Source organism: Cervus canadensis, chromosome 16, assembly GCF_019320065.1.
Source record: "Cervus canadensis isolate Bull #8, Minnesota chromosome 16, ASM1932006v1, whole genome shotgun sequence".
NCBI classification, from domain to species: Eukaryota; Metazoa; Chordata; class Mammalia; order Artiodactyla; family Cervidae; genus Cervus; species Cervus canadensis.
In genome coordinates, this window is record NC_057401.1 from 9631822 (window position 1) to 9648372 (window position 16551).

Sequence of the window (16551 nt, forward strand, 5' to 3'; positions counted from 1 at the left end):
TAGCATCACTTAAGATAAAAGGATAGATTAGGGGAAATCTGTATCATCATATAACAAGTTCAAAGACACATGCTTGCATTCTCAACATTTCAGGAATCAACAAAGTATTTTGTTTAATGCCTACAGGTGGAGTTGGAGAGTTCCACATGACCAACTTTGCTGTGTGCCCCGCCTTAATCAGGCTCAGCTGATTTGGAATTTGCCCATCTACCCACATTTCTGCAGAAGTTGCAGCTCACTGAAGGTCTTGTTTAAGCCCAGGCATGCCCTTCATCTGGCAGTACTCAGTGTAAAGAACTCCTTTGGCTCAAAGATGTTAAGTCCACTTCAGCAGCAGTTCCTCGGGAAGTTCTCACCAGTCCACAAGGCTACTGGGCTTTTTGACTGAAGAGCGTCATTTCAGTTTCTGTCTTCATGCGCTCTCCCCGTAGAATTCCTTTAGCGGTTAGCAGGTAAGGGTCATGTTCTGGCCAAAAGAAGTATCTGCTCAACTCTCCCTTTGGTTTCAAGTTCCTTCCCTTTACAGAAGAAACCGGCCAAAGCCTGGTGGACTTGGCAGCCTAGGGCTCTTCCTTAGTACTTTCATTTTTGCCAAAGCAGCCCAGACCATGAAAAGGGGGAGGAGGTTACCTGATACTGGGCTGGCTGTTGAGGCCTGCCTCGTTTTCCTCACTGTTTTTGACTGAATTCTCCTCTCTCTGAATTTCTGTTTTAACCTATTTAAATGCTTCCGCTGGCTCTACCACCTTTAAATTCCATTGCTGGCGGTGGCAGGGAGGAGAGGGGATAGATTAAGAATTTGGGATTAACGGATACATGCTGTGCTGTGTTGTGTTTAGTCACTCAGTCGTGTCTGACTCTTTGTGACCCCATGGACAGCAGGCCACCAGGTTCCTCTGTCTATGGGATTCTCCAGGCAAGAATACTGGAGTGGGTTGCCATGCCACCCTCCAGGGGATCTTCCTGACCCAGGGATCAAACCCAGGTCTCCAGCATTGCAGATTAATTCTTTACTGTCTTGAGCCACCAGGAAAGCCCAAGAATACAGGAGTGGGTAACCTATCCCTTCGCCAGGGGATCTTTCCAACCCAGGAATGGAACCAAGGTCTTATGCATTGCAGGCAGATTCTTTACCTGCTGAGCTATTAGGAAGGCCCATAAATCAACTATACTTCAATTTTTAAAAATAGCAAAAAAAATCTATTGGTATGTTTTCCCCCCATGAATAATTATAGTTCTAGAGTGAATTGAAATCAGGATGCCTTCATCAGCCAACCTGGCATCAGTGGTTCTAGGTAGTTCTCCCACTTTTTTTTCTCCTAAACAAAGCCTGAGCTAGCATTTAAATAATCAAGTCAAAAACTGTTCCCATAATCCCATTCACAGTGCCAACTTCAGCAAGTACACAGGGTCAGATAATAGAAAACACTCACAAGCCTCTACATAGTACACTTACTTCAGACTTTAATAAAGTTAAAAGATATGAAACAAAAATAAAAACAAAAGACAGGCAAACGTCAGCGTGGTCTCAGACTCCGGGCCCAACTTCTAGGAGCCTTTCTCCATTATATAGTCCGTGCTTCATTTTAGGTAATGAACCACCTAGATACGTGCTAGGTACCTTTGCCTCAGGGAAACCACTCTCTCACCTAAGGAGGGATATTCTATGCTGCTTCGGTCAGGCAGCCCAAAGTAGGACACCTGACTTGTCTCAAACAAGCTGGAATGGGCTGCCCCATCCTCTCAGATTCTAGCACAGGGCTACATTCACCGCTGGCTTCCCTGGAGATAAATAAGCACAGGGTGGCAACAAACTAACTGGAATCACTCCTGCACTTCTACAAAGTTCAGTGGTCAGTTTTGCTAGTCCCGGGGCCTTTCTGGGGAGATCTCCAAGGCCCTCTCCAGGTTTCATGCTCTTTAACTGCAGGGCTGAGTACCAGTGCTGCTGCTGTGTCGTGGAAAGACTTAAGTCCCCATCTGTGTGACTCCAGGGCCTGCCGTGTTGCCTCCAAAGACAGAAACAAGAGTAGGAGAAATAAGAGGGTCATAAGTGGAAAGGTACTTTTGCCAGAGATGGTAATTTACTTACCTGGAAGTTTATCCAGGGTCCCAGCTGAATGGAAGGAGAATGCAGAGAGTAAATACAACTATTCTCTTTGTCCTTTTAATAGGAAGCAGGGAGAACACATTTGAGGAACTAACACCCAGAACAAGTTGCAATTTCCTGAGAATTTCTCTAGGGTACTGAGTCAGCAGGGTTAGTCAGGACTCCAAAGCCTCACAAAACCAAGTCCCACAACAGAAGTATTTTATTCTAAATAATTTAAGACTGATTAATGTTTCCACTGCTAGTACATACCTGTCTGTATTTCTTTGGTGTTAGTTTCCATCTTTCCTGTATCTTTTTAGGGTTTTCTCTTTTATCCATGGGTTATAAAATCTGAAAGTTATTGTGTCTTGGTGTGGGTCTTTCTCCATTTACTGAACCCAGTGGACTTGTTTCAAGCTGAATGTGTGGGCCTCCCACCAGTCCCAGGAAATTATCATCTATAATTTGTTAATTTCCTACTGCCTACTATTCTATTTTCACTCTTTCTGGTATTCCCATTATTCAGATGGGAATTTATCACCAAAGTTCCTTTTTTTTTTTGCTCATATATTCTTTCCATCCTTTGGCTATACTCTCTTCACTATCTTCCAACTTTCCAATAATAATTCTAAATTCAGCAATTATACCTTCAATTTCCCACAGCCCTTTTTTGTTGTCTGTTTCTTTCACGACATCTAATTTTCTTAGCCAACATAATTTTTTAAAATCTCTCCTGCAATACTGTCAAATGACAAAACTACAACGAGCTTGTTGCTCTTTAGTCAAGGGAAAAGGATCCGTGGACTGGAGGAGCACATGTCTCACGGCAAGGGAGTGCTGCTCCAAAGGGAAGGCCAGGGGTGCAGGGGGCGGAGAGTAAAGGTAGGTTTTAGAGGGAAGAGGCGTGATTGGCCAGGAGGTCAGGGATTCATTAAAGGGTAGCATGTCCTGTTTTCTAGGGTCAGGCAAACTAGGTAAAGCTGAGTTGGGGGGATTGTGATTGGTGTATACTAGGTTTCGTTGACAGGTGTTTCCTTTAAGTGCTGGCTGATCTGGATTTAGATTTGTGACTTGCGCCAGGCCACTGAGGTCATCCCCATTTTGTGGGTCTGATGTACAAATTATCTTTACCAGTACTAATCCAAATAGAGTTCATCTGTCTCCTGAATGATGTTTCCTCCAAGGCTAATTACTATTTACCTTTATGTTGAGATTTTTCACATTACCAGCTTTCCTCAAATGTGTACAGATCCATGGTTTTCAATTCATGTTTGAAAATTAGGCGATTGCAAAGCTGACTGATCAAAATTCTGGTTAAAGAGTCTGATCAAAAGCCACGTGAGTGTGATCTGAACTTTACGGAGGAAGATTGGGGAGCTAAGACTTGCCCAGGAGAAGCCCTCAACTTCAGAGAAACACCTCAGAAAATGATTTCAAGTCAGTTGTAAAGTCAGAGATAGCAGCTGAAAACTCATCTGAGGAACATAAAAAGACCAATTTTTGAAGGATTCTTTGTTTGGGGATGCCCAGGACCCACACTAGCTCCTCTGAGTCAGTTTATTCCATTTTTTTTTAGAAGAGAAGAATCCACTAACGCTTTGCCTTAGCGATAACACCTGCATAGTAAACAGTCTGACGGTGGGGCAGAGGGAGCTGGCAGTCTCTCAGAGATTTTCAGTTAGTCCCTCGGTTTTCCTGCCCACCTTCTTAGCTGGCATTCTGGGCCACCTGCTGCTCCAGGGCTCTGTACAAGGTACACAGTCTCCCAGGTGTTACATGTATATTCAGGCTGTGGGCTCTGTCAGTCTGCTTCATTGGTCACTACTGTTCTATTTGAGTTTCCATCTTCCAAAAGTTTGTTAAAATATTCTGGGTGCTGAGGGTCCCCTCCTGCTTTCTTAATTTTTCTGGGTTTATAGTTTCAAAAATCATTTCAATGATATTATGCATAATAACTAAAATTTGTTTAGCACCTTCTATTTGCCATGCACAGTTCTAAGCACCTTAGATATGTCCATTTAATCCCTTTAACAGTCCAAATAAAATAACTCTTTTTATTATCTCCACTTTACAGATGAGGAAACCCAGGCATATAGGGGCTCTGATTAATCAGTCTGGAAATGGAGTTTACACTTTTAACCACTGTACCATAAAGCCTACATATTAAGAAAAGGCAAAAACAGGTGTCCCTCTCCATTTTGGTAGTTCAGCCAGTTGCTGAGTTAGAGAGGCAAACTGTTACCAGCCCCATTGGCACGTGAACTCTTCTGGCCAAGCCCTGGTTCCACAAGGCCATCTATTTAGCCTAGAAGCAATCATTGTTAATAGCTGACTCCTCTGAACTTCCGTATTAACACATATAACATTACAATGACAGTGTTTTTTTAGGACACTTTCCCTGGTACATCCAGCTGCTTCAGGACCAACAATTCTTTCTACAGGAAATTCAGAGGTCAGGGGGAACTCTCTACATTGTGACCCTTCTGCTGATAAAATTTTGCCCCATCAACCTGCTTCTCACCTATAATGTTATATACACCAATGCACACTACATTTATTTTAGTACCTTGTAGATGTTGTTACTCTTATGAATCTATTTATTTTTTTTACTATTTTTTAAATGTTTATTGATAATATATAGGACTCCTGGTCTACTTTTAACATCTGATTGTAAATATTCTTGAATTTTCTAAGCACATATTTGTATTATCTGAATATTATGATAGTTTTGTCTTTAGCATCACTTTGTTTTCTTTTTGAATTAAGTATATCCTTTAATATAATGTTGCTTAATGACAGTGATAATAGATATCTTATTCTTGACTTCAGCAGGAATTCTAAAGTTTGAAGATATCTAGTAGATACTCTTTATCAGTTGAAAGAGCTTCTCTTTTACTCCTAGTGACAGGAAAAACATCTGCACAGTCTTAACTGGAAAAAGATATACATACCACCTCTACATAGCAGAAAGGGGGAAAAAACCTCCAAAGAAAGAAAATGTGGGTAGCCAAAAAACAGACACAAATGTCCACGACACAATCTGAAAAGAGAATCTGACGTTTTGAGTTTTAAAATAACACTATCTTCAAGGCCTTTTTTTAACCAAAACACGCATACACACCTAGAGAGAAGTATCATTTAGCCATTTTAGGGCACAGGCACGTGTCTCATTGTGGCTTTAACGATTAATTGGCTATTCATATACTTCCTTTGGTAAGGTGATCAAATCTCTTGCCCATTTCTTAATTACTTTTTGGTTGTGTCAGGTCTTCCTTGCTGCTCATGGGCTTTCCCTAGTTGCAGAGAGTGGGGGCTACTGTCTAGCTGCGGCATGCAGGCTCCTTAATTGTGGCTTAAGAGCTGGTTTCTCTCATTGTGGAGCATGGGCTCTAGGTGCACAGGCTTCAGGAGTTGTGGCATATGAGCTTAGTTGCTCAGTGGCACACGGGATTGAACCTGAGTCTCCTCCACTGGCAGACAGATTCTCATCCACTGTACCACCAGGGAAGTCCTTGCCCATTTTTAAGCTGGGTTGTTTAGGAGGAGGATTCTGCGGTGGTGCTGGACAGTACTGCTGTCCTCATGGTAGAATGAGCTCGCCAAGGCAGCTGCCACCAGCATCTCTGTCCCCAGGCAGTGACTGGAGATGTGAGCGTGCACAGCCACACCTGTGAGGGGAAGCCACTGACATCAAGGCCGGCTGTAATCTGTGGAACATCTTGTCACGTGGGGATGGGCACAAAACTGAATTTTTCTACCAAGCATCTGGGCACTTGTTTTTAGCCATGGTCCCTGGGTCTTGGCTGAATGAAAGTGGTCAGTGTTGGTGGAAAATTGATAGACCACATGCAATAGGTTCATGCCAACTTTCCAGATGACATTTAGGCAGTCACCTGGATCTGAGTAAGAAGGTCTAGCTTGTGGGGGTCCTCACTGTTGACTTACATGGTTGGTGAGATCTCCACAGCAACCAGTCCCCTTCAGCAGATCTGACACATGGCCTCTGGATTGAAATGTTTTAAGTTTTAATACTATTTTCAATGCCTTTTTTAACCAAAACATGCATACACACCTAAGGAGCTGTATCATTTAGCCATTTTAGGGCATGGGTATGTATCTCACTGTGGCTTTAATTTAATGACTTAATTGGCTATTCATGTATTTCTTTTTTTAAGGCCTCTGGACCTTGACGATCTTGCCATTCTCTACCTGCTTTCAAGGCGTGCATCAGTAAGAAGCCAGGTAGGCAGCTGGGCACCCTGTCAGCACCCTCTTCTTGTGTGGGGGCCTGAGCAAGAACCCCTCGTCTGTGCAAACGTGTACAGACATTACTGGCAGGCCTGTGGTCCTGTCACAAGAGGGGGAGTCTGTCCTGTGGGCGCTGCTAGTCTGAGGGCTTGTGCCTCAGGGCGCTCCACTTCTGTACAGGAGGCCATGGCAGAGAACGAGCCTAGTTGGGAAAGCTGCGCTTTCCAGATGAGAGGATAAGATACCATGACAAGAAATAGCAAGTATTCTTGAAGCTGGTTGAACACCAGAAAGAGTATGCAACAATCAAGAAAGGAGGTCTAACAAAGCCTGCAGGTGCTAATGCCAGATTTTATGTCATTGCACTGGGGACCTTGGTCATTGCAGCATATATTGAGGACCCTTAGACATCATTTCATGATTTCTATACTGTCTTTCAATTTAAAAAAAACCTGGGACATGTGCAGTCAGAAAAAACAGTAAAAATAAGATAAATTGGTCATTTATTAAACTGCAAGAATTGTTTATATATTTTTAGACACCAGTCTTCTGTTATATGTTTGCACTGCAAACATGTTCTCCCCGTCTATGAACTCTTTTTGTTTTCTTAATGGAGTATTCCAAAGCAGATGTTTTAAATTTTGATGAAGTCTGACTTTAATTTTCTCCTTTTAAGATAGATGCTTTTTGTGTCGTAAGAAATCATCACCTACTCTTAAGGCTGTGATGATGTTCTAAAAATTAACATTTGTGTGGTTTTAAAAAATTAGATGTCAACATTTAAAACTTGGGGAATTCACTTAAAAGTCCAGTTTTTCAGTTTCTATTTAAATATTAAAATATACAGTCTGAGGGAAACTACATTTTCAGAAATAAAAAATAGGTTGGAGCTGAGTAATAGTTACCTCCTTTGAAAAAACTTTTTTCTTGTGGACTAGGTTAACAGATGTCCATGTATAAAATTCAAAAGGTACAAAAGGGTGTACTGAGACTACATCGCTCCACCCCTGCTCCAAGCATCCAGAGGCTGCCTCCTGCAGATGGAACCCGTAGTTTTCAGGTGCTTACCGCTTTGCATTAACCTGGCTCCTTTTCAAGTATTTGCATAACCTGCCCGGTCCCCTCAGGCATTTGAATTTGCCCCAGAGCCCAGGTCACAGCCTCTCTTCTGCACTCCCACGCACTTGGCAAACCATCAGCACTGTCACATGGAGCTCCTTACAGGCCTGCCTCTTAGGCAGGGAGGGTCACAGGGCCGCAAGGTCAGGGTTTGTTTCCTCTTCTTGGTGTCTATATCCAGACACAAAGGGTCTCAGCAGACGGCAGATGTACAAGGTTTGCTAAGTGAACTAATGGGTAAATGAACAAATTGTGTATTACTTCCTGTGCCCTGGCCTGAGGTGTGACTCAAGTAACAATTTAGTCAGGTGAAAACAAGAATTTATATCCCATAAGGACTCCATCTATGTCCCCAGCCCACCATGTAACAGGTCTCCACAGAATAGAATTGGAAGACAAGGAAAGAAAACAATGACTCTCCTATTTTTACAGAACTGGACCCAAAAGGGGGATCAGGACGCTCTGAGGCTATTTCTCAGAAGCATGACGATTTCCTATGCTCTTTTCTTCCTTACTATAAGCCCTAGGGACTCGTGGTTCTTGCCCTTTCTCCTAAACTCTCACCCACTACAGACAGGGGAATTCTACTGCCCCACTTCCCAAGGGCTGGTTGTACCACCCTTTCTTTTCACCATTCATGAAAGTACTTCATGTTGTAAGTGTGCTGATCGTTACAGAGATACAGACAGCTGAACACAGAGAGGACCACAAACGAGGAATTTCGCAGATTGAGAAATCTTAGAAAATGTTTACAGTTCCTCTTCCCTACTGCCATTCTGAGCAACAGTGAAAGTGAAAGTCACTCAGTGGTGTCCGACTCTTTGTGACCCCATGGACTATACAGTCCATGGAATTCTCCAGGCCAGAATACTGGAGTGGGTTGCCATGCCCTCCTCCAGGGAATCTTCCCAACCCAGGGATTGAACCCAGGTCTCCCGCATTGCAGGCGGATTCTTTATCAGCTGAGCCACAAGGGAAGCCCAAGAATATTGGAGTGGGTAGCCTATCCCTGGATCTTCTAGATCCAGGAATCGAACTGGGGTCTCCTGCATTGTAGGTGGATTCTTTACCAACACAGCTATCAGGGAAGCCACCTCTGAGCAGCAGAATCCCTGTTTTCCCCTCACTGTTTCAACATAAGTGAGTGTTTCAGTTGTGACAGGCACTCAGATATATAGTGGGTCAACTTGTGCTCCTCAAATACAAGCCTTAACATGCTTTTAATCTAACTTCTTATCTTCTTCAGCCTCCACATAGTACTGCCATCTTCATCTGGTAGTTACTCTAGGGCAAACAAGGTCACAACAATATAGAAACAGTGCACATACTGTCACATATAGCTGGAATGTATTGTTTACACTATGACCCAAATAAATGAAAAAGCAATTTTACTACACTTCATCTTCAACCTCCAGCTCCATACCCACGGCTTTATTTGATGAACACGATTGCTTTCAGGTCCTTAACTAACATTAGTTACTTTACTTTCATTTGTCTCACCACAGCTTCCAGGGATTCCACAAATTTTATTATTTTTGAATACTAAACTAAAAATATTTTAAAATAATTCTTACTCTCACCCATTGTTCCTACGTTTTCTTCCAGTGTTTCCTTTTATTTATTTTTAAACTTTATTTCTTTGGCTGCATGGTATAGCTTGTGAGATCTTAGTTCCCCAACCAGGGATCGAATCTGTGCCTGCTGCACTGGAAGTACAGAGTCCTAACCACTGGGCTGCCAGGGAATTCCCTTTTTTTTTTTTTTAAAGCTTTATTTATTTTTCGGCCGTCGTGGGTCTTGGTCGCTGTGCACAGGCTTTCTCTAGCCGTGGTGTGCAGGCGTCTCCTGATGAGGAGCACAGGCTCTGGGCCTCTGGGCTTCGGTAGCTGCAGCTCCCAGGCTCTGGAGCGCAGGCTCAGCAGTTGTGATGCACGGGCTCAGCTGCTCCAAGGCATGTGGGATCTTCCCGGACCAGGGATCCAACAGGTGTCCCTTATGTTCCAAGACTGATTCTTAACCATTACACCACCAGGGAGGCCCCCAAATTCCCTCATTTAAAAAAAACAAAACAGCTTTCGTGACATATACTTCACATACCATACAACTTAACCTATTCAAAGTGTGTGATTGTGGTTTTTAGCACTTTCACAGCATTGAACAATCATCACCACAGTCAATCTTACATTTTCATCAGTCCAAAGACAAACTCCATACTCATTAATACTCACTCTTGCCCCCAGCTGTCTGTAGTATTCCCCTGTGATCTTTATTTCTGTGAGGTCCAAAGTGATGTTTCCTCTTTCACTCTTGATTTCAGTAATTTGAGTCCTCTTTTTCTCTTGGTCAGCTTAGCAAAATATTTGTCAACTGGTTGGACTAACTTTTGGTTTCACTGATTTCCTCTATTGCTTTCCACTGCTTCTTTTTGCAAATACAAATATATATTTTTATTTTTCTTTCTTCCTTACCTAGCAGGTAGCATATTATATATCCTGAACACTCGTATATTCTGAAGAGTATACTTTTGATAGAAGGAAAATGATCCTCAACAGATTTGAGATATAACAGTAAATCAAGAGCCAAGAAAGTGGTAAATATGTGATGAAATCATAATAAACACTAACTGGTTAAAACAAATATAAATGTCTAGTGAAACACCAAAAGAAATATACAATAGTAATTATATATAAGGAAGGAAGGAGGTAAATGAGGGTAAATATATTATCTGTGGGGAGGGCAAAGGTACAACTTAACTTTAGGTCTGATGTTATGTAGGAGTACTGGAAGCAGTGCTTCCTCAGATTCTCTTGGCCACCTCCTCCTTTCCAAGGTGCTACTTGCCTCCACCTCTGCACTGCTGCTGCCTTTGCCTAGCTTCCTGAGCTGGCTGGAGTCCAAACTGTAGTGCACCAAGCCTATCTGACTTCACAGAATTGGGTGCAATGCCATACCACTGACTTCTTTCAGTTCAGTTCAGTTGCTCAGTCGTGTCCAACTTGTTGTGACCCCGTGGACTGCAGCACGCCAGGCTTCCTTGTCCATCACCAACTCAGGGAGCTTGCTCAAACTCATGTTCATTGAGTTAGTGATGCCATCCAACCATCTTATCCTCTGTCGTCCACTTCTCCTCTTGCCTTCAATCTTTCCCAGCATCAGGGTCTTTTCAAATGAATCAGTTCTTTGCATCAGGTGGCCGAAGTATTGGAGCTTCAGCTTCAGCATCAGCCCTTCCAGTGAATGCTCAGGACTTATTTCCTTTAGGATGGACTGGTTGGATCTCCTTGCAGTCCAAGGGACTCTCAAGAGTCTTCTCCAACACCACAGTGCAAAAGCATCAATTCTTTAGCACTCAACTTTCTTTATGGTCCAACTCTCACATCCATACATGACTACTGGAAAAACCTTAGCTTTAACTATATGGACCTCTGTCAGCAAAGTAATGTCTCTGCTTTTTAATACGCTGTGTAGGTTGGTCATAGCTTTTCTTCCAAGGAGCAAGCCTCTTTTAATTTCATGGCTGCAGTCACCATCTGCAATAATTTTGAAGCCCACAAATATAAAGTCTGTCACTCTTTCCACTGTTTCCCCATCTATTGCTGTGAAGTGATGGGACCGGATGCCATGATCTTTGTTTTTTGAATGCTGAGTTTTAAGCCAGCTTTTTCACTCTCCTCTTTCACTTTCATCAGGAGGCTCTTTAGTTCCTCTTCGCTTTCTGCCATAAGGGTAGTGTCATCTGCATATCTGAGGTTATTGATATTTCTCCCGGCAATCTTGATTCCAGCTTGTGTTTTATCCAGCCCAGTGTTTCTCATTATGTACTCTACATATAAGTTAAATAAGCAGGGTGACAATATACAGTCTTGACGTACTCCTTTCCCAATTTGGAACCAGTCTGTTGTTCCATGTTCAGTTCTAAGTGTTGCTTCCTGACCTGTATACAGATTTCTCAGGAGGCAGGTCAGGTGGTCAGGTATTCCCATCTCTTTCAGAATTTTCCACAGTTTGTTGTGATCCACACAGTAAAAGGCTTTGGCATAGCCAATGAAGCAGACGTAGATGTTTTTCTGGAATTCTCTTGCTTTTTCTATGATCAAACATATGTTGGCAATTTGATCTCTGGTTCCTCTGCGTTTTCTAAATCCAGCTTGAATATTTGGAAGTTCTCAGTTAACGTACTGTTGAAGACTAGCTTGGAGAATTTTGAGCATTACTTTGCTAGCGTGTGAGATGAGTGCAACTGTGCAGTAGTTTGAACATTCTTTGGCATTGCCTTTCTTAGGGATTAGAAAGAAAACTGACCTTTTCCAGTCCTGTGGCCACTGCTGAGTTTTCCAAATATGCTGGCATATTGAGTGCAGCACTTTCACAGCATCATCTTTCAGGATTTGAAATAGTTCAACTGGAATTCCATCACTTCCACTAGCTTTGTTTGCAGTGATGCTTCCAAAGGCTCACTTGACTTTGCATTCCAGGATGTCTTGCTCTAAGTGAGTGATCACACCTTCGTGATTATCTGGGTCGTGAAGATCGTTTTTGTACAGTTCTTCTGTGTATTCTTGGCATCTCTTCTTAATCTTCTGCTTCTATTAGGTCCATACCATTTTTGTCCTCTTTCGAGCCCATCTTTGCATGAAATGTTCCCTTGGTATCTCTAATTTTCTTGAAGAGATCTCCAGTCTTTCCCATTCTATTGTTTTCCTTTATTTCTTCACACGGATCACTTAGGAAGGCTTTCTTATCTCTCCTTGCTATTCTTTGGAACTCTGCATTCTGATGGATATATCTTTTCTTTTCTCTTTTGCCTTTCACTTCTCTTTTTTTCTCAGCTATTTGTAATGCCTCCTCAGACAACCATTTTGCCTTTTTCCATTTCTTTTTCTTGATGATTTTGATCACAGCCTCCTGTACAATGTCACGAACCTTCTTCCATAGTTCTTCAGGCACTCTATCAGATCTAATCCCTTGAAACTATTTGTCACTTCAACTGTATAATTGTAAGGGATTTGATTTAGGTCATACCTGAATGGTCTAGTGGTTTTTCCTACTTTCTTCAATTTAAGTCTGAATTTTGCAATAAGGAGTTCATGATCTGAGCCTCAGTCAGTTCTTGGTGGGTTTTTTTGCTGACTCTGTAGAGCTTCTCCATCTTTGGCTGCAAAGAATAAAATCAATCTGATTTCAGTATTGACCATCTGGTGATGTCTATGTGTAGAGTCTTCTCTTGTGTTGTTGGAAGAGGGTGTTTGCTATGACCAGTGAGTTCTCTTGGCAAAACTGTTAGCCTTTGTTCTGCTTCATTTTGTACTCCAAGGCCAAATGTGCCTGTTATTCCAGGTATCTCTTGACTTCCTACCTTTGCATTCCATTCCCCTATGATGAAAAGAACAACTTTTTTTTGGTGTTAGTTCTAAAAGGTCTTATAGGTCTTCAGAGAACCATTCAGCTTCTGCTTCTTTGGCATTAGTGGTTGAGGCATAGTCTTGGATTACTGTGATATTGAATGGTTTGCCTTGTAAACAAACAGAGATCATTCTGCTGTTTTTGAGATTGCACCCAAGTACTGCATTTCAGACTCTTTGTTGACTATAAGAGCTACTCCATTTCTTCTAAGGGATTCTTGCCCACAGTAGTAGATGTAATGGTCATCTGAATTAAATTTGCCCCTTCCAGTCCATTTTAGTTCGCTGATTCCTAAAATGTCAATGTTCACTCTTGCCTTCACCTGTTTGACCACTTCCAATTTACCTTGCTTCATGGGACTAACATTCCAGGTTCCTATGCAACACTGCTCTTTATAGCATCAGACTTTACTTGCATCACCAGTCGCATTCACAGCTGGGTGGTGTTTTTGCTTTGCCTCAGCCTCTTCATTCTTTCCTGAGCTATTTCTCCACTCTTCTCCAGTAGCATATTAGGCACCTATTGACCTGGGGAGTTCATCTCTCAGTATCATTTTTTTTTGCCTTTTCATACTGTTCATGGGGTTCTCAAGGCAAGGATACTGAAGTGGTTTGCCATTCCCTTCTCCAGTGGACCATGTTTTTTCAGAACTCTCCACTATGACCTGTCCTTCTTGAATGGCCCTACACAGCATGGCTCATCGTTTCACTGAGTTAGACAAGGCTGTGATCCATGTGATCAGTTTGCTTAGTTTTCTGATTGTGGTTTTCATTCTGTCTGCCCTCTGAAGGATAAGGATAAGAGGCTTATGGAAGCTTCCTGATGAGAGGGCCTGGCTGTGGGGGAATCTGAGTCTTGCTCTGATGGGTAGGGCCATGCTCAGTTCAGTTTAGTTTAGTTGCTCAGTCATGTCCAACTCTTTGCGATCCCATGGACTGCAGCATGTCAGGCTTCCCTGTCTATTACCAACTCCTGGAGGTTGCTCAAACTCATGTCCATCGAGTTGGTGATTCTATCCAGACATCTCATCCTCTGTCATCCACTTCTCCTGTCTTCAATCATGCTCAGTAAATTTTTAATTTTCTGTTGATGGGTGGGGCTGACTGACTTCTTTAGCAATTACCAAAGGACAAAGAATCTGCCTGCAATGTGGCATACCTGGGATCGATCCCTGGGTTGGGGAAATCCCCTGGAGTAGCAAATGGCAACCCACTCTAGTATTCTTACCTGGAGAATCCCCATGGACAGAGAAGCCTGGCGGGCTGCAGTCTATGGGGTTGCAAAGAGTCTATACGACGGAATGACTAAGCACAAAGGACCAGATGACACTGCACTGGCTGGCCAATGGGAAATGGGAGAAGTCAGGAAACCGCATTACTCTTCCTTCCTCCCTTTGATGGACTGCACAGAGGGGCAGCTCCTCCTTATAAATCAATCTTCTGGAGATGTCAAACTCTTAAGTGAACATACTTGCTGGGAGACCTTATGATTTTTCACAGCTCGTCATCACGTCTGGCCACTATGATAACACACTGTTTTTCCTTGTCTCACTTTCCCTTTTTCTCCTTATCTTTGTATCCCTGATCCACACCCCCCAAATAAAGTGGCAACACTTTCACCTTTGCTGGACATTCTGCTTTCTAGAGGACCCAACTTAAGGATTTATGTGTACTATAATTTCTAGGATAACCACTAAAAGAATAAAAATAAAGTATACAATTTGCAAACTAGTTGAGGAAAACACAGAATGGTAGGAAACAAGCAATCCAAAAAAAGGCAAAAAAAAGAAGAGAAAAATGAAGACAGAATAACTGAAGCAAATAGCACGAAGTAGGATGGTAGATTTAAACCAAAATATATCAGATACAGCTGGTGATAATATCAACACCATCAAAAATCAAATAAATAGCTTATTATTTGTGAAGAAAGTATGTGACTCAAGAATACAATGGTTGCAGTCAGGCAAAGTGAGTAAAATACTCTTGAATTAATATTTAACTATAGAAAATTTCTGTTCATTAAAATATCCAGCAAATGACAAAAGGTTGAGTATTAACCAGTATGGCATTTTACAGAAGAACTAAAAATTTAGAAAAAATTTATATTACACAATGTAGTAAGCATTTATTAAAACAAGCTAATGAGATTAAAATACTGCATGAAAAGTAAAATTTTTTTTTCTTGATTTATGCATTTATCTACTCATGTGTCATTTATTCAAAATTCAACATTTACTGAATTTTGTACATTGGACACCATTTTAGATGGAGCTAACAGAAATCTCTCTCATGAAGCTTACATTTTAGTTGCAGAATCAGAAAATTAACCAATATATACATTGATATATTATGTAAAAAATGTAAAAGTAAGTGAAATGTGAAAAAATAAAGTATTAAAAAAAACCCTAAAATGTGGAAGAAAATAAGTAAAGCAAAGTAGGGTGGTAGAGAATGTCAGAGTGGTTTAGATAGATGCTGAGAGATCTGGTGACATTTGAGCATAGAGAGAACTGAATAATATGAGAGAATCCTGTGAAATTTTTTTTTTCTTTTTTAAATCTTTCATGCAAAGGTGAGAGCAAATGTGAAGTCCCTGGAATAGGAACGTGCCTGGTGAGTTAGAGGAGGTCATTGTGCCTGGTCTTCCCTGGTAGCTCAGACGGTAAAGCGTCTGCCCACAATGTGGGAGACCCGGGTTCAATCCCTAGGTCGGGAAGATCCCCTGGAGAAGGAAATGGCAACCCACTCCAGTATTCTTGCCTGGAAAATCCCATGGACTGAGGATCCTGGTAGGCTACAGTCCATGCGGTCGCAAAGAGTTGGACACGACTGAGCGATTTCACTCACTCACTCATATCAGTAGGCATATTAAATATAAATGGATTGAATGCTTCAGTTAAAAGATAAAAGATTGTCAGGCATAATAAAAAAGAATATGAAGCAAAATGTATGCATTCAAAAGTATTTAAAATAAGTCTAATTTTCACAATTAATTTTAAGTCTCAAGGAGTTTTCTAATCAAACAACAGAACTCAGAAAGACATACTGCTCACAAAGGTCTCTAATGTTGAATAGTTTCCTTCATTTTTATAGTATATTGTGGTGTTCCATGAGGGAAGTTAAGGCCAGAACTAACAGTGTTATCAGATCATCATTTTTATTTCTACAATCTTAAACAAGCTAGGGTTTTCTCTATAATTTTGAGACTGGAAATTCCTCCTTAAGCCTAACTAAAATACTCACCTTAACCTTGTCAATTATACTAATAAAACGCTAAAGAGATAAGAGATAAAGAAGAGGCCCAAAAGGCACTCAATATCCCTTTTGTATAGAGTAGTGTGGGTGTGTATCTAAGGTATTTCCAAGTAATTTTTCAAAAGGTGCCTACTCATAGCCTTTCTTTTAATTCAAGCAGAGAGAGATAGGATACTCTGATTATGTTAAAGGCATCTCCTTCAAGCCACTGATACCTCTTGTGGACAGAGCAGAAGGAAGGAAGATAGCAGTTACCTGGTTACCTACAGCCGAAATCTGTTTGCTTGTAAAGAACCATTTGGGTCTAGGCAGAGAGTATGACTCTTGGGAGAAAGATCTGTACTTATGTCTAATTATGTCTATTAGTAAGTGTGTGCACACATGTGCTGTTAAAAATGCATATTTCTTCTAATAGCCTACAAGGGAAAAGAATCT

General features: G+C 41.5%; 1 protein-coding gene across 4 annotated transcripts in view; it reads right to left on the minus strand.

Annotated features, from left to right (window-relative positions):
* The window catches only part of LOC122454266 (general transcription factor IIH subunit 2), a 39781-nt gene that overhangs the window by 842 nt on the left and 22388 nt on the right, over positions 1-16551 (minus strand). The window contains exon 17 of one of the 4 annotated variants that reach the window (XM_043488642.1): positions 1473-2009. The exons of 1 other annotated variant lie outside the window; for it this stretch is intronic. In XM_043488642.1, coding sequence (XP_043344577.1) covers positions 1969-2009 — 41 coding nt within the window. In that variant the 3' untranslated portion in view covers positions 1473-1968. Of the gene's footprint in view, positions 1-1472; positions 2010-7494; positions 7690-16551 lie in introns of those variants that run through there. 2 more of the 4 variants (XM_043488643.1, XM_043488641.1) reach the window with 2 other exon arrangements.